This window comes from Rhineura floridana, chromosome 12 (genome assembly GCF_030035675.1).
Source record: "Rhineura floridana isolate rRhiFlo1 chromosome 12, rRhiFlo1.hap2, whole genome shotgun sequence".
Taxonomy (NCBI): Eukaryota; Metazoa; Chordata; class Lepidosauria; order Squamata; family Rhineuridae; genus Rhineura; species Rhineura floridana.
Window position 1 is genome coordinate 6,936,011 of NC_084491.1, and position 22,323 is coordinate 6,958,333.

The 22,323-nt window shown below is 44.1% G+C and overlaps 1 protein-coding gene and 1 long non-coding RNA gene across 2 annotated transcripts; one reads left to right on the top strand and one right to left on the bottom strand.

Annotated features, from left to right (window-relative positions):
* Positions 1-2,178: 2,178 nt before the first annotated feature.
* LOC133368397 (uncharacterized) lies at positions 2,179-11,959 on the top strand. Its single transcript, XR_009758631.1, has 4 exons — positions 2,179-2,291; positions 6,167-6,279; positions 10,158-10,221; positions 11,484-11,959. It is a non-coding gene; the product is annotated as an uncharacterized LOC133368397 (long non-coding RNA).
* Positions 5,620-11,957, bottom strand: LOC133368396 (neuropeptide FF receptor 1-like). The gene is made up of 3 exons (XM_061592590.1): positions 11,496-11,957; positions 9,041-9,140; positions 5,620-6,538 (listed from the first exon to the last, which is right to left on the bottom strand). Exons 1-3 carry the CDS (start codon positions 11,782-11,784, stop codon positions 5,653-5,655), a joined length of 1,275 nt encoding a protein of 424 aa, XP_061448574.1. The 5' UTR covers positions 11,785-11,957; the 3' UTR covers positions 5,620-5,652.
* Positions 11,960-22,323: the final 10,364 nt, after the last annotated feature.

Here is a 22,323-nt window from a genome sequence, read left to right on the forward strand (position 1 = left end):
ACCTGCACTTGGATGACTTTCTCTTCTCCTAAAGATACAGGATCAGTCTCAGGCCTTGAACCTGGCAACACTAATGCATGCCATGTTTCAGTTATTAGCCCAATAGATGCCATTTTTATAAGCTACAGAATGTTGAGACTTTGGTTTTGTCACTTGCCTTAACTGTAGGAGCCTCTCCACCAAACACTGACCTATTTCCAGGAGATGGCATCACAAAGGGGTCCACTAACATCCGCCACTGCCACCTGGATATTGCGTGCTCTCATTGTTTCTTATTTGCCCTTTGTCATGCAGGGAGCGTGACCAGAGATTAGGAGGGAAGATAACACGCTTTTCTCTGGTGTGGGAATTTGCAGTCACAGTGCCACTGTCTGTAAATCGTAAAACTGGCATGTCACTCAGCACCTCATAGAATCTTAGATTTTTGCTTTGTTTGTCTTCATGAGTCCCTTTGAGTTATTTATTTAATGCAGGCCTTGGTACAACCTTTGTAGATCCAGATGACGAATGTTTATGTTTTGTTACCCATTTAAACCGTTTGTTCAGTAACAAAATTTTGTTGGTTTCTTGTGGGGTGTTTCCACTTTATGGCAAGGAATAGTTTGAGCACTGTGCATGTAAAGCACTGTTTTACCACTTTAAAACAGTCATGGCTTCCCCCAAAGAATCCTGGGAAGTGCAGTTTGTGAAGGGTGCTGAGAGTTGTTAGGAGACCCCTCTTACCTTCCCAGAGCTACAATTCCCAAAGTTCTCTAGGAAGATGGATTGATTGTTAAACCATTGTTGAGGCACACCACATCCAGCAGCAGGGGATAGCACTGCCTCTGAATGTAGAATTTCCATTTGGCTTTCCTGGCCATTGGCCATTAAGAGACTGGTCCTCCTCCAGAATTGGCATAATTTCTTTACAAGTGATCTCAGTCAGTGGCCACCATACCTCGGGCAGTCCCTAGGCAGGCCCCTCTGAGGGCAAAGAATTCTGCTACACCTTTGTAATGGTATTCATTGATATATCTAATGATACCCAGTCCAATGATGTAGAAGAATTAACTGCCAAGATGAGGCAAGAGAGAGAGCAGGACATCACATAGACAGGTGAGCATCACCACCCAGCATCCTTGGTCAGAGCCTGGGGCCTTTTGTAGATGCCTACTGGGCCCATCACCAATGGTGATTCCTGCTAGACTCCATGCTGAGCCCCCAGTAGAAGCAGTTGCAGCTTCCAACTCCTCCATGGCTCCAAAAGCAGAATCCAGATCTCCAGATTAAGCACTACTGGAAGAAATATTGAGTAGCTTGTACAGCCACTTTTCAAATTACGCAGAATTCTGGGCTGTAACCATTTCACACTGAAGTTCAGGGAACCATGTCTTTGAATGTCCCCTCCATGTACAAATATCATAAAGTAGCACCTCAGGGAAAGGACTACCTTCAACCTCTTTCACTTTGGTTTTCTGGTTTACTACATGTAGGGATCTTCAGTTTTACATCAATATGTCCTCTTCCCACCTTCACTTCAAACATTGTCCCTCATTCTACCATGCTGGTCTATCACCTCAATTGGCATAAGGTGTAAATACTACATCGGCTATGAGGCTGGATTTACATATCCAACAGAATGAGACTGTAGAGTCTAGAGGTGACATATGAAATGGAGTGTATTGCTTTAGACAGGAAGTAGGCAATATCTTTTTTAATAGGTCCTTATGTGGGGGATGCTTATCAGCAGGTAGAAGGCTAGAACAGTTCTTCATGACCCTGAAGTCCAGCACTGACTAGGAAACTGAGTTGGAGGCTTACAGTGTAAGGAGTCAGACCAGGTTCATGTCTCCAAGGCTGGTGCTGATATGAGGAGACCATTAAACCTGAGATTGGCAGGCAGGATTCCACTAAGCCAGATCCTACAGCACCAGGGCCCATAGAACCAGAGCCAAGACTCTCATGGGAACATTCCCCTGGGCCTGAGGAACCAAGCACCTCCTACATTTCGTTGCCAGTCCAATAGCATAAGGAGCACGCTATGTACAAAGCCATGAAACACATGAGAATTGCACAGAAGGGCTGGCCCTTTAAGAGACTCTACTTCTCCAGAAGAAGGGTGAGCCTATTAGAGGTGGACCTGGAGGTAGAGGCTCAAAAGGCCTCAGTCATTAAAGCAAGGTGCTGACTTGGAGCTCTCCATGGTGTTGTGTCAACAGACCTGCCTTACTCTGTGGAACCAGAAGAGGATTAGCAATGGACTGAACAGCTGAATTCCACCTTATTTCAGGCTTGTTGGTGCTCAGTCACAGGTCTGCACTATTCCACTTTGTATTATTTTTTTTTAAGGATGTACAAAAGATAGCCTGATCACTGTTGTCCACGCACTGGTAACCTCTAGGCTGGATTACTGTAATGCGCTCTATGTGGGGCTGCCCTTGAGGTTGGTCTGGAAGCTGCAGCTGGTGCAAAATGCAGCGGCGAGACTGCTCACTGGGGCAGGGTATCGCCAACATGTCACCCCACTGCTGAAAGAATTGTACTGGCTGCCCATTTGCTACCAGGCCAAGTTCAAGGTTCTAGTTTTGGCATACAAAGCCCTATACAGCTCGGGACCAGGATACCTGAAAGACCGTCTTACCCCTTATATGCCCAGTCGATCACTGCGCTCTGCAGGTGAGGGCCTCCTGCAGATACCATCTTATCAGGAGGTTCGTTCTGCACAATATAGGAAATGGACCTTTAGTGTGGCGGCACCTACCCTGTGGGATTCCCTCCCTTTGAATATTAGGCAGGCGCCATCTCTGCTATCTTTTCGGTGCCTTTGGAAGACTTTCCTCTTCCAAGAAGCCTTTTAAGTTGAGACCTATCCCAGTCTGCATCTGTGTCAGAATTGTTTAATATGTCTTTTAATAATGTTTTTAACCCTTTTTTAAGGTTGTTTTTTTAAATGTTTTTAATGCTGTTTTGTTTTAATGTATTTTAAGATCTGTTTTTATGATGTTTGCTGCCCTGGGCTCCTCCTGGGAGGAAGGGTGGGATACAAATTAAATAAATAAATAAAAAGTCCACATTTGAATTGTACACATTTTATGCATTCTTATGTAAAATGCAGACATTTTAAATGTAAAATATGCACTTTTCAAGGCATTCATCTGAAAAACACACATTTTGTATGCACCTTTTATGTATACATTTTTTGTGTGCACTTTTTGCACACCAAAACTATCCTTACAAAATCCAGAGAATTTAACCAGGAGTTGTGCTCCAATCCACAAGCAAGTTCAAGAGCATTGGATCAGGTTGGTCTGCTCCCCCATTCCTAAACAGGACACTAGAATATTCATTTGCTACTTCCAGACATTTTTTTTACATGAGACACCATTCAAAACTAGTATCGTTTTTTTTTACATGAGACACCATTCAAAACTAGTATCGTTTTCTTGCAAACAAAGGTGATCATTGAAAGTGCAATTAATTCTACCAGCTCAAGACTTAACTGTGTCAATTCTGAGGCCTCTAAATCCAGTCGCAAGCCCTGCTCAGGTGTTCAAAGAATGCATTGGGAGTAAAAAGTACGTAAGCGCCATGGGAGTACTTGTGCCAGCTGCACCCATTGGGTGATATTCAGTGCTAGTCCTACTCTGAGTAGACCCATTGAAGTTAATTGACATAACTAACTTAAGTTCATTAATTTCAGTTCATTAATCAATATATTGAGTAGGACCTAGTTGGATACAACCTTCAGTGCCCCTTCCTCGCTCAAACTTCCTATGATGAATAGGAAGGTCTGAAGAGGGCTTGTAACCGTTATCATGGTTACTGATTGATGGGAGGTACCTGGGTGCATTCAGCTAAATGCACTTAAAAGCCCCCTTCAGACCTTCGTGCTCAACACTGGAAGGTCATGATGGATTGGGTTGGAGAAGTTTGGGGCCAATGCATGCGCCCCGGCATCCCCTGACACATTTTGTGCCCTCACATGTTCTTTTGAACATCTGAACAGGGCTTCCATTGACTTCCAGACAACCTGCTTATTGAGTATTCCTTTGACTTGTTTGCACAAGTTTGCAGGGAAATTAGATAACGTTGGCTGTTTTTGAACATCCACGTTGGTTGGTTTGCCAGGAGTTTATATGATTTTGCATCAACCAGCTGTTATGCCAGACCTTCCAATACTTTGCACCGTAACTTGTCATGTCACAAAATGTCTGAGGGGAGGGGCAGAGTGGCTTTGTTGTGCAAGAGCACTAATCTACTTTAACTGTACGACCTAAATTTGCTGGTACATAATTGAATCCCACCTGAAACTAATGACAGTCTGGAAGAGCCCTGATCCAGCATCAAAATCCAATCCTCCAGCTTAGTCACCAAGGCTTCCAGAAAAGTAGCTCCAGATTCTTAAAAGAGGGACCTGCATCCACTGCACCACACTGAAATATGCCTCCATTTCCTTTTCAGAAGCACCAAGGGAGCAGACTTACATATCAGCTTCCAGAGACATCTGGGCTGGGCTGTTTGCAGCCGAAACATTTTTATTCCAGCATCATCCTATGTAGACTAGAGTGCATTTATTATGGCTTACATCATAATAAATCTTTAAGGTGCTATAAGACTTGATAGCTTTTTGCCTTGTACCAGGTCAGGCTACATTTCCCAAGATTGTCTCCTCAGGCAGCCAGTCGCAATCCAGGGTCCCAGGCAGGGAAGGGTCTCCCACCTGCTGCCTGATCCTTTTAACCGGAGATAACAGGGGCTGAACCTGGAACCCTGGGAAAGGGCCATCGCTCAGTAGCAGAGCATCTACCTTGCATGCAGGAGGTCCCAGGTTCTACCTCTGGCAGCATCTCCAGGAGATGGGAAAGAATCCTGGGGAGCTGCTGCCAGTCAGTGTGGGCAGTACTAAGCTAGATGGACCAATGGTCTGACTCAGTGGAAGGCAGCTTCCCATGTTCCCAACTTTCCGTATGCAAAGCATTGCAATGCCGCCATGTTGTGGCACTTCCCCAAACAATTAAGTCATATAGGAAGCCGCCTTGTACAAGGCCAGACCATTGGTCCATCAAGCTCAGTATCACCCACTCTGACTAGCAGCAGCTCTTCAGAGTCTCATCTAAGGGCTTTCTCCAGCCTTGCAAATTGATGTCCCTTTTTAATTGGAGATGACAAGCCTTGCACTTGAAATCTTTTGGAGCATTATTATTATTATTATTAATTACCCATCCTTCACCATGAAGTCCCAGGGCAGGTTATGACAATTTAAAAATACAGTATTAAAATCAGTTAAAAGCCATGTAAATCACAGAACTATGCCCTTCCTTGCCCCTTCATATTACTTACATTATAGTCCTAGGTCAAATCCTCGCTATACATTTAAAGCACATGGTTTCCCCCAAACAATCTGAGGAACTACATTTTGTTAAGGATGCTGGGCATTGTAGCTCTGTGAGGAGAAAACTACAGTTCCCAGGATACTTTGAGGGAAGCCATGCATTTTAAATGTGCTTTAAATAGATGGTGTGGGTGCTATGCTAGATCTGTTTCGTTCTCTTATGTTACCACAATACAGCAAAAACTGGCTTTAATTCTGAAAAGGAAAGAGATGGCAGTATTGCCCAGAAGACGTATTTTTTCCCCAGCCTTAAACATACACACACCCTGATTTTAGCAGTTTTATGTTTCTGTCTTCTCCCAAGCCTGGTTAACACCATGATAGGTCATTATCTTATCAATGTCCTCTAAGCCAAGGCCAGGACACTTGAGTTGGACGCTTCTAGAGAAGAGAGGGGCCATGTTCTGAGTGTGCTGCGAGGACGTTGAATTAGAAGAGGTTGCCTCTGCAAAGACTTTGTTGCACATCCCGAAGCCAGTGGGCCCCCGCGATTGCTCAGAGTAAGTCTCCTGGTGCGTCATCTCTTTGGAGCAAAGCTGGAACTTGAAGACAGCCTGGAAGCCCCTCCTGAAGTTCTCATTGTAGTAGCCATAGATGACGGGGTTGATGCTGCTGTTGGAGAATGCCAGCCAGTGGGCAAAAGGAAAGAAATAACCCGTCAGCAAGTCTAGGTGTTCGTCAGCCAAATTATTATAATCCACCAGCAGCATCAGCGTCCACAAGGGCAGCCAGGAGATCATGAAGAGGAGAGCGACCAAGATCAGCATCTTGATGACCTTGATTCTCTTTTTAAAGGTGCCGTTGGCTCTGACAGCACTAATTGGGCTTTTGGTGGCAGGCACCGTGGAACTGCAGAGTTTCAGGCAGACCCTTCCATACATGAACAGGATGAGAGTCAAGGGCACCAGGTAAATGTGGATGAAAAGGATGGTGGTGTAGAGTTTCCTCATGTTGTTGTCCGACCAGGCTTCATAGCATGTGTAGAGTGGGTAGGTGGTGTTCTTGCCATCACTGAGCACCATATAGTGGTCTTCCATGCGCCCAACAGTGAGCACGATGGCAGAAGGGCACATGATGGCTATAGCCAGGAGCCACACCACAATAGTAATAACCATGGCCTTCACAAGGCTGAGCCTCTCTTGGAAAGGCAGGACAATGCAGTGGAATCTGGAGGAGTCAGAAGCAGAAAGGGTTAGCAAGAGGAAATGACCCACATGTTCTCCTCCAACAAACTGAGGGAGGAAGAGTTATGCAAATAACTCTTGGGCCCGTTGGGGAGACCCAGAGCATAAATGTAGGGAAGGGCCATAGCTCAGTGGCAGAGCATCTGTCTCACATGCAGAAGGTCTCAGGTTCAATCCCTGGCACCTCCAGTTAAAAAGCATATCAGTTTGCAGAGCTGGGGGAGGTCCCTGCTTGAGACGATGTAGAGCTGCTGCCAGTCAGAGTAGACAATACCGAGCTAGGTGGACCAATGGTCTGATTCAGTGTAAGACAGTTTCATATATGTTATATGTGGCTTTGATTTTAAATTAGGGTTGGCTCATTGGTCCTGTTGATTTGGGATGTGCACCAGCCTTACATAACATGAATGAATTTAAGTGCAGACACAGATCTGGAAATCGATCCAACTGTCAAAAGGCTTTAGTGAAAGGTCAGGCACAACCTTTGATGTACTTGTAAGATGTAAATTCAAATTCAGGAGTGGTTCTGACATCATGATTTCACTCCAGGGAATACACTTCAGAATAATCCCCAGGACAAAACTCATTAGATCAAGGCAACCTGCCAGTGTGACGTTTGTCATCCCTGGCATGGACACTCCCTTTAAGTTTTTATGGTGCCTGCAACATAGGGTTGCCAGGTTCCTGGCCTGAGACTGATCCTGTATCTTTAGGAGAAGAGAAAGTCAGCCAAGTGCAGGTGTTCTTGCAACACTGTGATGGGAAAAACCACAAGGTGGAATTCTCCCTTCCCCCTGCACAACTTTTAAAGATACAGAAGACCTCTTGGAGGCTGGGCCTGGCAACCAAGAGGACTTCTGTATCTTTAAAGGTTGTGCAGGGGGAAGGGCGAATTCCACCTTGTGGTTTTTCCCATCACAGTGTTGCAAGAACACCTGCACTTGGCTTACTTTCTCTTCTCCTAAAGATGCAGGATCAGTCTCATGCCCTGAACCTGGCAACCCTACTGCAACAAGAGCTAATTTTCAGTCCATAGTACAGGGATTCAAACTTTGAAATTCTGGCTTTACTTGTGAGTTATTTTAAGACGGGTATGGGGAGCCTTTAGCCCTCTATATGTTGCTGAACTACAGTTCCCGTCAGCCATTGGCCATGCTTGCTGAGGCTAATGGGAATTGTAGTTCAGCAACATCTGGAGGGCCAAAGGTTCCTTACACCTGTGTTAAGAGAAACATTTAATCAAAAGGCTTCCGGATGTTAAACCTTTCGGGGGTGTTCTGGGGGTGCCCTCATTGCACACCTATTCCTCTCCAGGCTCAGGCAAGCTTGAAGCAGAAGCTGTCCGTGCCAATTGGCTAGTCCTACATTTTTTTTAATTTTGAAGGTCATGAAAGATCAGTGCATGAATGATTGCACAGCACCTTCAAAAATAAAAAATGGTGGTCTGCCCTTTGAAAGCATAGGGCAAAGTGCAAGACTTTGCTAAGCCACGATTTGATTGCCTGACATATGTGTGTGTCATTTCTACTTCAAAGCCAAGAGGCAGCTCAACCTATAGCTGAGGAACATACCCACTCTTTCACGCTACATCAGGTGGCTGGGGCTCATGTAGCCGAAAATATCTGGTGGGCACCAGGCTGGTGAAGCATCCTGTTGAGGCAGCAGGCGCTTCCCCCACTCTCTTCCCTTTGCTTCTATGATTCCCAATCCACCCTTTCCTACTGGTCTCATGATTGCTTTCAGGACAGCAAGAAAAACAATATTAGGGATCCCTCTGGGACTTAAGATTCAGCTTTGTGGTCCCGTCAGATATCCGTGGTCCTTTGGAAGCTCTTCTGAATCTATTGGCCCCATTACTGGCCCCAAATCAATCACCCTACTGACCCAAAAGACATCCTTGGTCTCCAAACTGGCTACTAGCCCTTCCACAGTGATTTGGTAGCCACCCAATGACTCATAGAATCATAGAATAGTAGAGTTGGAAGGGGCCTATAAGGCCATCAAGTCCAACCCCCTGCTCAATGCAGGTATCCAAATCAAAGCATTCCCAACAGATGGCTGTCCAGCTGCCTCTTGAATGCCTCCAATGTCGGAGAGCCTACTACCTCTCTGGATAATTGGTTCCATTGTCGTATGGCTCTAACAGTTAGGAAGTTTTTCCTGCTCTCCAGTCAAAATCTGGCTTCCTGCAACTTGAGCCCATTATTCCATGTCCTGCACTCTGGGACGATCGAGAAGAGATCCTGGCCCTCCTCTATGTGACAACCTTTCAAGTACTTGAAGAGTGCCATCATATCTCCCCTCAGTCTTCTCTTCTCCAGGCTAAACATGCCCAGTTCTTTCAGTCTCTCCTCCTAGGGCTTGGTTTCCAGTCCCCTGATCATCTTTGTTGCCCTCCTCTGAACCCATTCCAGTTTGGCATACAAAATACAAACAAAATTCTCCTCATTTGTTGCAATACCCATAACAAAGCAAAGAGCCTTACCTGTCCATAGCTATAGCCACAAGGGTGAAGACAGAAGCAGAGACGGACATCCCTTGGACCAGGCCACTCATGGTACAGATAACCTGGTTGAAAGGCCATCCTGTCATGTAGGAGATGCACAGAATAAGCCAACTTCCTGTTAATCATCAATGTAGCATTGTAAAGCCCTTTGTGATCCTTGCTATGTACTCAGTAGTGCAAAGTTGTTATACCCATTTTACACCTTGCAAAGATAAATGTAACCTGGAAAGACTCTTCTGCTAGTTCTTGCACTAATGGTTGAGAGCAAGTATTGGCTGATTAGCGTTAAAGACACTTCTGGGAGAAACAGCAGACTTGCAATAGTGTTGCAGGTCACAGCCACACCATACATTCAAAGCATAAGGCTTCCACCGAAGAATCCTGGGAAGTGTAGATTGTTAAGAGTTTTGAGAATTGTAGCTCAGTGAGGGGTAAACTACACTTCCCAGGATTCTGTGGGGGAAGCCATGTGCTTTAAATGTGATCTTCGACATCCATTAATTAAACAACAGAGAGAGTGCAAAACAGGGAAACACTGGGGTTTATTAAGTGGTGTTTGCAAGCCCCTGCCTACATTCAAGGCCAGAGAACGATGACTGAATCAACAGCTCAGGGAGTGAATTAATCTCTCTTTGGAAGGGGCCCCTCTTCGCTCCAGAGCTCTTTGCACCAGAGCTCTTTGCAGGTGCAATTGAGCTGGGTCGCCAAACTATCCTGAGTAGTAGTGGCTAGTGCCCATTGAGAGTGGAGGGTGGAAGGCAGAGAGGCCAACAGGTCATATGGCCAAAGCCAATGGCAGATGCTCAATTTTCCCCCTCCTCCTCCCTGCTGAGTTCTTCACAGGTAATACTGACACAAAGAAGGAGGTAACTGACAGGAAGGGTCACTCCCTGGACTGGTTGTAAGGAAGGAGGTTGGCAAGCAAGGGGCTGGCTGAGGGCAGAATGAGCTTGGTGGGGCAGAGCCCCACTTGTACAAATGGACCAGCCAGCACTGATTCCGAGGGCATTCTTGATACTGCTGAAGTTAGCACTGAAAAGCCGGCACGTCTAGTACACTGGAAGCAGCTCCAGCGCTTTTCCACATTTCATTCCAGGGCAGATTTCTCACACCAGAACAGCCATCAACATGCCAAAGAATAAAGGGAGGAAGTCACAGAGGTGAGCATTCTGCCTTCCTCAGCAAAGAAATAAGGCAGCCCTGCTTCTCTGCAGTCGTCTTTCAGCACCTGAGAGGCATTTCCTTTTGTTTTGTCGGTACAATCAGTGAGGATCCCAGGGCAGCGTAAAACAATAAAGCCATTTGAAACCTTAGCCTATACTTCAAGCAATAATTGACCATCACCTTAATGCAACCAAAGACAGCACCAATGCATCTGATCTAGAACAGCATCAAAGTCTGTTGTTGTTGTTGTTGCATCCTGACCTTCGCCCAAAGGTCTCAAGGCGGGTCACAACAATTTTAAAACACATGATTAAAGCAGTTAAAAACAACTGAAGGGCTGAGTTAGGAGATGGCTCTTAAGGCTCCATCAGAGTCTTCACCATGAATGAACATGTGTAACTGCCCCCTTTTGAGTCCACCCAACCCAGTACTGGTTACCTTTGACCAGCAACTGGACTCCAAGGTCTTCAAGATCTCCAGCAGAGCCCAGCAGATCCTTTTACATGAAAATGTGGATAACTGATCCCCTCCATGCAAAGCATGTACTCTGCCACTGAACTATGACCCCTTGCAGCGGGTCTCTTGGACCTTGATTCCTGGCCAACATAGGAAGAGGCCTTCTTTAAGAGGCAGAGGAGAGAAGTCTTAGACCAGCCTTCAAAAACTGGTTTCCTCCAAATGCTTTGGACTATAACTCCCATCTAGGGTTGCCAGGTTCCTGGCCTGAGACTGATCCTGTATCTTTAGGAGAATAGAAAGTCATCCAAGTGCAGGTGTTCTTGCAACCCTGTAATGAGAAAAACCACAAGGTGGACTTCTCCCTTCCCCCTCCATAACTTTTAAAAATACAGAAGACCTCTTGATTTCCAGTCCCAGCCTCCAAGAGGTCTTTTGAATCTTTAAAAGTTGTGCAGGGGGAAGGGAGAATTCCACCTTGTGGTTTTTCCCATTGCAGTGTTGGAAGAACACCTGCACTTGGCTGACTTTCTCTTCTCCTAAAGATACAGGATCAGTCTCAGGCCAGGAACCTGGCAACCCTACTCCCATCAGCCCCAACAGGCATGGCTCTAACATGCTTGCGGGGGCTGATGGGAGTTGCAGTCCAAAGCATCTGGAGGATACGAAGTTGGGGAAGGCCATCTTAGACTTGAACAGGAAACTCCCCCAAATAAATAAACATTGCTCCATCTTTCTCGCTCCCTTCCCTAGACAACCCCATGGAACTTCTGAAAGCCCAACTTTCCCACTTCTCCCACAGAACGATTCTCACCTGTGATGAGGTTGTCCATCAGAGTGGTTGGCACACAGAAGATGCCCACCAGCAGGTCACTGATGGCCAGGTTGAAGATGAAGAAGTTGGTGACAGTCCGCATGCGCTGGTTCCTCATCACCACCAGGCAGACCAAGGAGTTTCCAGCCATGCACGAGAGAAAGACAATGAGGTACGCCACGATAAAAATGGCAGCAACGACAGGAGAATGCTGGTAGTAAGGGAGGAAGGTGCTGTTGCCGTGGCTCCCTCCCATCCATGTCTCAGTCTCATTGGCCAAAGTTTCCATTTGGAAGATATCTGTCAGCTGCCTCAACTACAAAGCAACCAAAACATTTCCTTTTCAATATATATATATATAAAGAGGGAGAGGGGCTAATTTTGGCAAGGAAAAAAAATCTCACTTAAGATCTCCATTTCAAAATTGCACATGAAAATTCTCTGTCAGCCTTTCAGATATTCAATTTGTAGATAGATATCAAAAAACATTAAAACTGTAAATTCCAAATTTAGCAAACTTTTGTTTTCTGGATTGGGTTCAGGTTTTGATAACTGCTTTAATTGATGGCCAAACCTGCACGTCTTGATAAGCTTCAGGCACCAAGAAGTAGTTTATAACATTGTTTTCCATTATGATGGCTTTATGTATATTTGTTTGTAATAGGTTTGGGGATTTTAGCTATGTTTTATTAACTTAAAGGGTTGTGTCAAACTCTGTTCAAAGCAGACACACTGAAATTAATAGATGCAATGTCTATACATTTTATTGAGTGTACTTAGAAACGAGAAGGCCCGGAAAAACCCTGGGGGGAAAAGCAAAAAAGGGAAGGAGTGTTTGTTTTACTTTTTCCAGGCAAAAGCACTCAAGAAGGATGCAAAGCAAGGTTGGTGAGGGGTGTGGCCTGGGTAGAGGGTGTGGCCTTGGGAAAGTCTTGGGGCACCAAACAGAGAGACCTGGAGAGATGCATTTGAGACCCGGCCCTGAGGTTCCCCACCCCTATTCTAAGGAATAATGACCCAGAACAGATACCAGGGAAAATACAGAGAGACAAAAAAGGCTCAGAAACTCTTGGTCACCTTGATTACTCTTAGCTGATCACAGGTGGCTGCAGCACACACACACACACACACACAGGAAAATAAGCAAGATGTTCATGTATGTAATCTGCATAACTGGTTTTTAATCTTCATAGGCTACAGAAAATCAGCAAAGCTGTGATGCGTTCATTCCTGTTGACACATTAAGATCTTCCTTCCTCTCCTTTAAACTTCAGTGCTCAAAGGCAAATGTTACCAAATTCTTCCAAGCTACACAGCAAGTAGATTGGACTGCGAAAGGCCAACCCAAATTGTGTTTGCATTTTTACACATTTGTAGGGCAGTACAATATCTCAGAGAGGAGGTCAGGTCTCCTGCTCCATTGGTGCATTTCAGCTTCTGCCTCCTTCACATACTCTGATATGATTCACATGAGAGCAACTGAAGATTGTGGAAGCAGAAATATTTTGTTTTACCTCTGTTATGTTAGTCAATGTAACAAGTCATTAAAAACAGATATATGAACTGTATCCTCCCAGGATCCAGTCAGAACAAACCCGTCTGAAGTGCTGTGTGATATGCTTGTAAAATCCTCTCTCCCCTCTCTCAATACACATACAAACACATTTCTATAATCCACTTGTGTTCCATTTCCATAATCCATTTACTTTCAAGCTCTACTCTCCGTGGCCTCCACATCCTCTGTTTTTTTACAAAAGGACTTTGAGATTGCACCAGTGACTTCTGGAGATAATTAGAGATTAGCTTTTCCTCATTAGCAATAATGTTTCCCCTTTCTCATTCCTTTCTTCATTCATTCGTTTCACATTATCATACTCAGATTCAAAGCTGGCATAGCACATGATGTTAGATGCTGCGGACTTCTCCTGCCAAGCACAATTCAGGAACATCTAACATGCTAAGAAAACCGCAAGAATTACCTGGTTTGTGCAGATTCACCAGCATTTGCTACTGATTTGGAAATTTAGACAGAATCTCTTAAGCATTTGTGTGGACTTTTTCTACGTGCAAAATTTTAAGTTGAAGGCAAATGGTAAGTGATGGCAGCTCACCTATTGGCTACCTACCATTCATAAAGCAGGAGGATTAGGGAGGCTGATTTTAGAGCCTTTCTCCTGGCCAAATTCACTTCTGCAATCAGAAGCTGGCTAAAGAGAAAGATGCTGGACGGAACAGACTGCAAGGATGTAAACTATGGGCAGAAAGAAGATTTAGCACACTCAACATGCTCCTTTAATTGCCCCCACCCCCTTGTTTACAGCAAAGTCCTAGCCATGTCTAGTCAGAACTAAGCCCTATTGAATTCAGTGGGGCTTACTCCCAGGTAAGTGCACTTAAGATTGCAGCCTTAGGCATGATTGGAACAGACTGACCAGGGTTTCAATAAATACATCATTTGAATCTCAGCTATTGCATGGCAGTGGCAGCTGGTGGCTCTGTCAGTGGGGCAGTGGAATCTGCTCCAGGTTTTAGTCCAAACTTTCAAGGAGCTGCCCAAGGGGCTTCAGTACTGGAGTGGATTCCACGGCCCCACAGACACAGAGTCACCAGCTGCCACTGCTGCATAGTGCAGTCAAGCCAAGACAGGCATTGAGATGCCATTGAAAATACATTTTCTTGCAACCTTCCATTGCTGGGCTGAACTGAATTCCACCTGCGGCAGCCTTCCCCTTGGCCTTGTTAGACGTGGAGTTCAGTGGGGCTTGTTTCCCCAGTTTCACTGCAGGGGTACAGCTGCCATAAAAGTTTCAGAAATGGTTAAGCAAAATATTTATTTCTCACCTCTGAGAGCATTTTTGTTTGGGGGGGCTTTGTAGAAAGTTAAAATCACAGCCTGGCAGGACCCCACATACTCTATTCAAAGAAAGTTTAGGTTTAGGGGGTGGTATTCAACACTAGCCCTACTCAGAGTAGACCCAGTGAAATTAAGAGACATGATTAACTTGGGTTCATTAATTTCAGTGGATAGACTCCGCATAAGACTTGGTTGACCACAGCCCAGGGTTATTAAATGTATACATCGCTTCCTACTAGGGATGGAAGGATCTGTCAATTTCAGTTCTTATTTTTCCAAATTTAAATTCAGGCCTTCATATTTCTGCAGCAATTTGCAATTTTTTTTCAAACAATCCTCATGAAAATTCGCCAGCATTTTAGTGCAAATTTCTCCTAATAAATACCTTTTTGACTGCAGTTTTGATTAATGTATACATTTCTACCAACAGTTTCTCCTGATATAATGCATTCTCGTATGTTACTTTCACTAGTATATTTATTTTTATGCATACTTCCCTCCCAATATATGCATTGTGTCACTGGCGAATTGCATTAGAAAATTTGAATAAGTGCAAATTTCAAAGGATGACTGTGTTTCAGTTTTCATATTGTTTTGGAAAATGCAGATTTGGCTTGAAATGCAAACTGAATTGAATTTTTCCTCATTCCTACTTCCCACTTTAAAAAAAATTCCCAAAGCAATTTACAACCAGAGTAAAAAATACAATAATAAAAGCACAGAAACATTATTAAAAACAAATGCAACAGTTTAATAACAAAATCATTGGTCCTGTCCAAATGTCTGGGAAAAGAAAAATATTTGCCTGGCGTAGACATGATGGCAAGGACCATTTAGGCTGCAATCCTATATACACTTACTTCAGAATGATGAACTCAGTAGGACTTCTTTCAGAGTTGAAATGTAAAAGGATTGCATTGTCATCATTCTTCTGCAAACGTATTAGTACAAAACATACAGATTGAAGTCATATCACAGAAGAGACCTTAGCAGCTCCATATGGAAACAGAATTTGGCGGGGGGGAGCAAGGCACAGGAACAATGCTTTGCTCATCACCAAAACTTCAAGTGTCTAGTTGCAACAGCTGGACTTTTAAGAACAATATCTTTCTCTGAAATAAATTACATTTATGTTAAAGCTGAATCTTCAATATGCAGTTTGTTTCCAAGCATCTTGTATAGACAGCAATTGATTTCAAAGTGGATATGTGCACCCAATCATTACTTCCAGCTCCTGGCTGTCTGGAGGTAATTAAATATTAGCTTTTCCTCACCTATAAAACCATTTACCCAGAGTTTCTTTTCCCCTTCACCCTTCTTCTTCATTCATTTCATTATTGGCATGATCAGGTTCAAGGCTTGTTTAACACGTTAGATCCCAGAGGCATCCATTCACAAAAACCTGGCATGCTAAAAACATTGCAAAATTTGTTCAGTTTGTTCAGAAAACATACACCTTGCCCCTCTTACCTGTTAAACTCAGGCCATTCCATCCATAACCTCTTCCCCCCGCTGAGGTTTGTCTGGATGTTCTTAAGCTGGTTCTACAGTCCCATCTGCCCGGGAAAAGAGCAATCACATTGTTTCCACGGATACAGGACCATTTGGTCCCTGCTGAAAACAGATGCTTTCCCCTGAATGGCATTTGCTCTTCCTGCAGGTTCTCTCGGTTGTGCATCCATCACTTTATAAACCTGGGAGCAGGTAATATATGATGTCACTGCCATCCACAATCTGTCAATGTTTGCATCCAAAAAAAATATCTCAGTATACTTCTAGGTCCCTCACACAGATACAACCTGCTACCCAGGTTTGCATCATATGCAGATGAGATCCTGACACACCTGCACATAGAACATTATCTTCCATGCAGAGAAGAATCTGCTTTAATTCATTCATTTGCTGACCCTCCTCTTGAAATGGATAGTACCCACCACATCAGGAGTCAGGAGTTGTTTTTAAAAAAGAAGAACAGCTACTCAACATAGACCCCCGCAAAATGTCTGATGAAGCTATTTTGGAAATACGTGTCAGATAAAGTACAAGGATGTTTTCCCATTGTGGAAAGAGGTATGTGCATATTGCATCAAAAGCAATGGGTGGGGCAGCAAAACACTATTATGCACCACCCAATCTTGAGATCACAGAGAGCTCAGCACATACCCAGGTATGGTTTCTTTGGAAGGAAGGCCACAGGAGACTATGGTGTCTTTGTGATGATATGATTTTATTTACAAGATTGAGCGTAACATGGAAGATTCATAGCATTAATACTCCAATATGTCTTCCTCCCCCAATATTTTTTTTTGGGGGGATTCATAGATTCGGATTCAGCACAGAGACCGACTCAGCCCTCTGTGTCCCTTCCCAATGCCATTCAAGACTGCCAGTTTTTGTCCTTAGACAATCACAGTTGGATGGTACCACCTCCAACCAGGGGAAGACTTGCCCCCTTCAGCTCAACTTCCAGAATCTGCAGTGAGTCGTTTCTATGGCACCCTTTGGCTCAAGCTTAAAACAACAAAGCTAATATGTAACAGGCCTGCTGTTCCCCTGCCTCTTTCCATCAGCCTCTGCTGAAGGGCGGCAACCCTTCTACTTCATTGCATCAGGGGTGATTCACTAATCCAATCATCCCCAATACAGAAATGTGCCACAGAACACAGAGAAGAGGCTGTCCATTGCCTCTCTGCCTGGGTCGTTAGTCTGGACTCCTCCCAATCTGGAGCTCAGAAGAGAGGAAGGGAGGACTCAAATAAACAACCCCATGTATGTGGAGGGGGAAAACAGTGCCACACCTATCAGCTCCCCAGCAATGCAGGTGCCAGCCACACTCTTGACTGGCCGCATATTCAACAAGCATGAGAAGCAAGCCTATCTGCATGCAGACACACAAACATAGTTTCTCAGATCAAGAGGGGATTCTGATGGGCTCTTGCATGGAGGTCTACATGTGTACTCTTGGGCCCTTTCTGACACTTGACAAATGTGGGGCGGATGTGTCCCGCATCTGCATTGGCATTGGGTACACGGCTGACAGGCATGGCTCTCTGTGATGGGCCGCCAGTCTGGTCTGGTGCTGGTTCCTGGCCGCTTCAGTAGGCCCCAATCTACCCCAGCGGGCAGCACCCAGGCCCTGTCTCTCAAGGAGACCTCATCTGGACACACTGTCTGCATGGGGACTCCACCTGTGGGAGAAGAAGGGCGGGGGCCCTCCCTCAGCTACATGATGGGGCAGAAGGAGCCTGGCTGTTGTGTCCTAGGCAGGAGGAAGTGTGGGGAGGCAGGGAGGCTATCAAAGGCCACGGAGAGAGGGAAGGGAGCCCTGTGGAGCCACAGGGAGGAGGCTGGCCAAGCTGGACCTCTGCTGAGGTTGGGGAAAGGGGTCTTGCCTTCCCTCCCCTTATCAGGCTGCTCCCACAGACCGATCAGGCAGGGCCAGAGCAGGGGTACCGGCAGCCATTGCTTACCTACCCCGCCCTGTCCTCTGGGAAGGCAGAGGAGCCAGCGATGTACGTTTGCCAAGGGCATAGAGGCAGAAGGCTCCCCTGGGAGACAGAAGCTGCCCTGAGAATACATCTCTTGTTTGGCCTTCCTCTTTTTCTACTCCCTTCTGTTTTTCCCGGCATTACTGTCTTTTCTAGTGAATCATGTCTTCTCATTATGTGTCCAAAGTATGATAACCTCAATTTCTTCTGAAATTCCTTGGTCCGTTCCATTATCCAACGTATGTTTGCAATATGATCTCTGGTGCCTCTTCCCTTTCTAAATCCAGCTTGGACGTCTGGCATTTCTCGCTCCATATATGGTAGGAGCCTTTGTTGTAGAATCTTGAGCATTACTTTACTTGCATGGGATATTAACGCAATAATTTCATAATTACTGCATTTCCTGGGATCCCCTTTCTTTGGAATTGGGATGTATATTGAACACTTCCAATCTGTGGGCCATTGTTTAGTTTTCCATATTTGTTGAAAAAAATTTGTCAGAATTTGGACAGATTCAATCTCAGTAGCTTGTAGCAACTCTATTGGTATGCCATCTGTTCCTAGTGACTTGTTTCTTCCAAGTATTATCACTTCACATTCTAAAATTTCTGGTTCTTCATCCTACAGTTCCTCTGTGAATGAATCTGTCATCCTGGTATCTCTTTTATAGAGTTCTTCAGTGTATTGCTTCCATCTTCCTTTTATTTCATCTCGGTCAGTCAGTGTGTTTTCCTGTTGATTATTCAACATACCTACCCTTGGTTAAAATTTTCCTTTAATGTCTCTAATGTTTTGGAATAGGGCTCTTGTTCTACCCTTTTTGTTGTCCTCTTCTATTTCTATACAATAACCATTGTAATAGTTCTCTTTGTCCCTACGTACTAGTCACTGTATCGCTGCATTTAGGGTTCTGACTGTGTTTCTATCTCCTTTTGCTTTTGCTTTCCTTCTCTCTTTAATGATTTTAAGAGTTTCTTCAGTCATCCATTGAGGTCTTTCTCTCTTTTTAACTAGAGGTTCTGTCTTTTTGCATTCTTCCGTGATAATGTCTCTGACTGCATAGTTCTTCTGGTTCTCTGTCAACTAAGTTTAAAGCCTCAAATCTATTCCTTATTTGATCTTTATATTCTTCTGGGATGTTATTTAAATTGTATTTTGGCATTATGAGTGCTTTGTTGTTGTTCTTTAGCTTTACTCTAATTTTTTATATGACCAGTTCACAGTCTGTACCACAGTCTGCTCCTGGTCTTATTTTCGCAGAAAGTATGGAACTTCTCCATCTTCTGCTACCAATTATATAATCAATTTGATTCCTATATTGTCCATTTGGTGATGTCTACGTGTACAGTTGTCTTTTCAGTTGTTCAAAAAATTTGTTTGCAAGAAACAAATTGGCTTCACAGAAAACAATCAGTCTTTCTTCTGCTTCATTTCTATCTCCTAAGCCCCATTTCCCCACAATTCTTAGTTCTTCTCTGTTCCCTACTTTTGCATCCCAGTCCCCCATGATTATCAGCTTATCTTGTTTTGGTGTGTAATCAATTTCTTCCTGTACTTCTTTGTAAAATCTTTCCAATTCCTCTTCTTCTGCATTTGCCATTGGAGCATAGACTTGGATGATGGTTATGTTAATAGGTTTCCCGTTTAATTTCATTGATATCACTCGCTCAGACCTTGCATTATAGTTCTTAATTGTTTTTGCTACATCACTTCTCACTATTAAAGCAACCCTGTTACTTCTTAATTTCTCATTTCCTGCATAAAATATTTTGTAGTTGCCTGATTGGAAATGTCCCATTCCCGTCCATCTTAATTCACTCACGCCAAGTATTATAACATTGATACGTTCCATTTCTTGCTTGACAATTTCTAACTTTCCCTGGTTCATGCTTCTCACATTCCATGTTCCTATTGTGTGCGTCGTACAACTCCGGACTCTCCTTTCACATCAGTGTGCATCATCCTCTGGGCTTCCTTTCGGCTTTGACCCTGCTGTGTCATTAGTCACAGCGCTACCCGTACTTGTCCTTTGTTCTTCCTCAGTAGCTTGGTGAGTGCCTTCCGACCTGAGGGTCTCATCTTCCAGCACTATCTCATGTAGCATTTTAGATACTCTGTTCATAGGGTTTTCATGGTAAGAGGTATTCAGAGGTGGTTTACTATTGCCTTCCTCTGAGTTTGGATGCATCTTAGTCTGGTGTCTCAGCTTTGACCATTCCGCCTTGGGTGCCCCTGCTAGGAGCCTAGCTTCTTGGTCTAGACTCCTGATGGCATTGCTGTCAGCTTCTTCAACACTCTCAAACCCCCTCACCACGTTAAGGTGTGCATCCTAGAGGATGAATTAGGCCTCACATTTTCATGTACAGAAAAAAGAGTGATTCAGCTATCTGACATTTCGGAAAAGCTGCTGGAATACACAAACTGCTATGCCAAAGGCTGTGTTTTTCATTCATGGGAAAAGCTCATTACAGGAAACACGACAAAGAGTGTCTCTGAAGCTTCCTGATTTCAGAGGCAAAAGCAGCAATTATTATTGACTAATTTACTGCAGATGATAGCTAGACAGACATATACGCCACTTTAACCAGGGGTTTGGGTTTTTTAGTGTGCAGTTTGATACAAAATGTGGAGTTCAAAAAACATCTGTGCAGTTGAAAAGCTGATAATGTGCCATTTGAAAAATGGAGGATGTAATAAGTCACAATTAATGCATCAATGGCAGTCAATGGCAGGGATAGCACATGCACAAATTATATATGAGTAGACTGCATACAGTTTCGTACTTAAACCAAACTGCCTAAACCATATTAAAACACCTTCTTTTTGGCCAGGACCTCCCGCACCTTCATCTTTGGGCAGGTAATGCTTTGTCGCATCCTTGGAAATACCCTTGAAGGACTCCTTTTTCTGTGCTGGTTAGTTACTGAGCAAAGGCAGTATCACTGGAGGTGATAGAAGTATTTTGATCAGAGAGAAGTAGGAGGCCATAAAATGCGTCTGATCGTCTTGGGGTGTTCGATAGGAGAGGTACAATTAAAGATCTTCATAGATCAGAATAGAATGGGCAGTGTGGGAGGACGTGGGTCACTGTTTCCACCTCTCCAGCGTCACAAGGGCACTTACAGTCATAGTCAGGGTTTTTTTTATATCTTCCCTCCAGGATAGCAGAAGGAAGGACATCAAAACGTGCCAAGGTGAAAACTCTGCAATGTTTTAGCACCGAGTGTGTAAAAAGATAATTTGCAGGTTCATTGAATAATAGCGCTCTATCCATTGAGGCATAGTTAGAGGACAAGCCCAAGTCTTGTTGGCACTCAGTATCAGCAATGCATTGCCGAAATGTTGACCAAGCCAAATCATATCCTTGGGAAATGAGGCAGCCCAGGGAAAGACCATAGCGATGGAGCTTTTGAGGCAAGCTTTGTTTCCATGATGACTGGAACTTGTCCTGTAGTGTTAGTGGGGCCAAACCAGTTGGAAAGAAGATTAGTTTCAGCCAGAATTTGAAAATAGCAAGCCAAACCCTGGTTTCGACCTTTTGCAGGCCAGCCTCTAATCGTAAGACAACATTTGGGACACAATGAGGTACTTGGAGGACAGTCCTCAAGAATTGTCACTGTGGAGTAGAAAAGAGCTACTGATTCCAATGGAGGAACCACCAGGGATACAGGGTGTAAGCAAGGAGCAAAGCCCACTTTGTTTTTGTGCACCCTTTTCTTTTTCTTTTCTTTTCAGTGTGATGGGGAATTTGTACTGTTGGAAAATCTGCTTTTTCAAAATAAAAATAAAAACCCTGCACCTGAACACTCAAGCAGGCTCCAGCAACCTGGTACTCTCCATATAGTTTGGACTACAACTCCTATCACGTCCACCCACCACAACACTTCTGGAGGGCACCAGACTGAAGAAAGCGACATTCAGGGCAACGCAGAGATTAAAATACGGGACTTATCTATGGCGGTGCTCCAGTGGTGGAACTTTCTTCTCTGGGAGACATGGACAGCCAGAACAGTGATAGGGCTCTACTGTGACAAAAATATATTTGTTTCCACTAGCTTTTACAGACTGGCTTGATTTGAGATTCGAGCCTGTTTTGTTATATTTTGCAGTGTTATTTATTGATACTGTTGAAGTTTTATTCTGATGATGATGTTCTGAATTGTTGTTACGGTATTGTATTATTCTTGCTATGGAAGCTGCTTTGAGGTCACCTGGTGATGAAAAGCAGCATACAAATATACTAAATAAAATAAATAAATAAACAAAATAATGGCTTACGGTCTAAAAAACAGGATACAGAAGAGGAAAGGGGCAGAGAAAGAAGAGGAAAAGAGAGCTGGCTCATATATTGGAGTTAGGTAATAATCAGGTGGAATGGCCCATTGTCTACATTCTAATTTAGTGGATCCAATCAAGGCCCAGGCATACACGGCCACTTCATCACCCTAGTTTATTTTTTATTTATTTATTTAAAATATTTCTATCA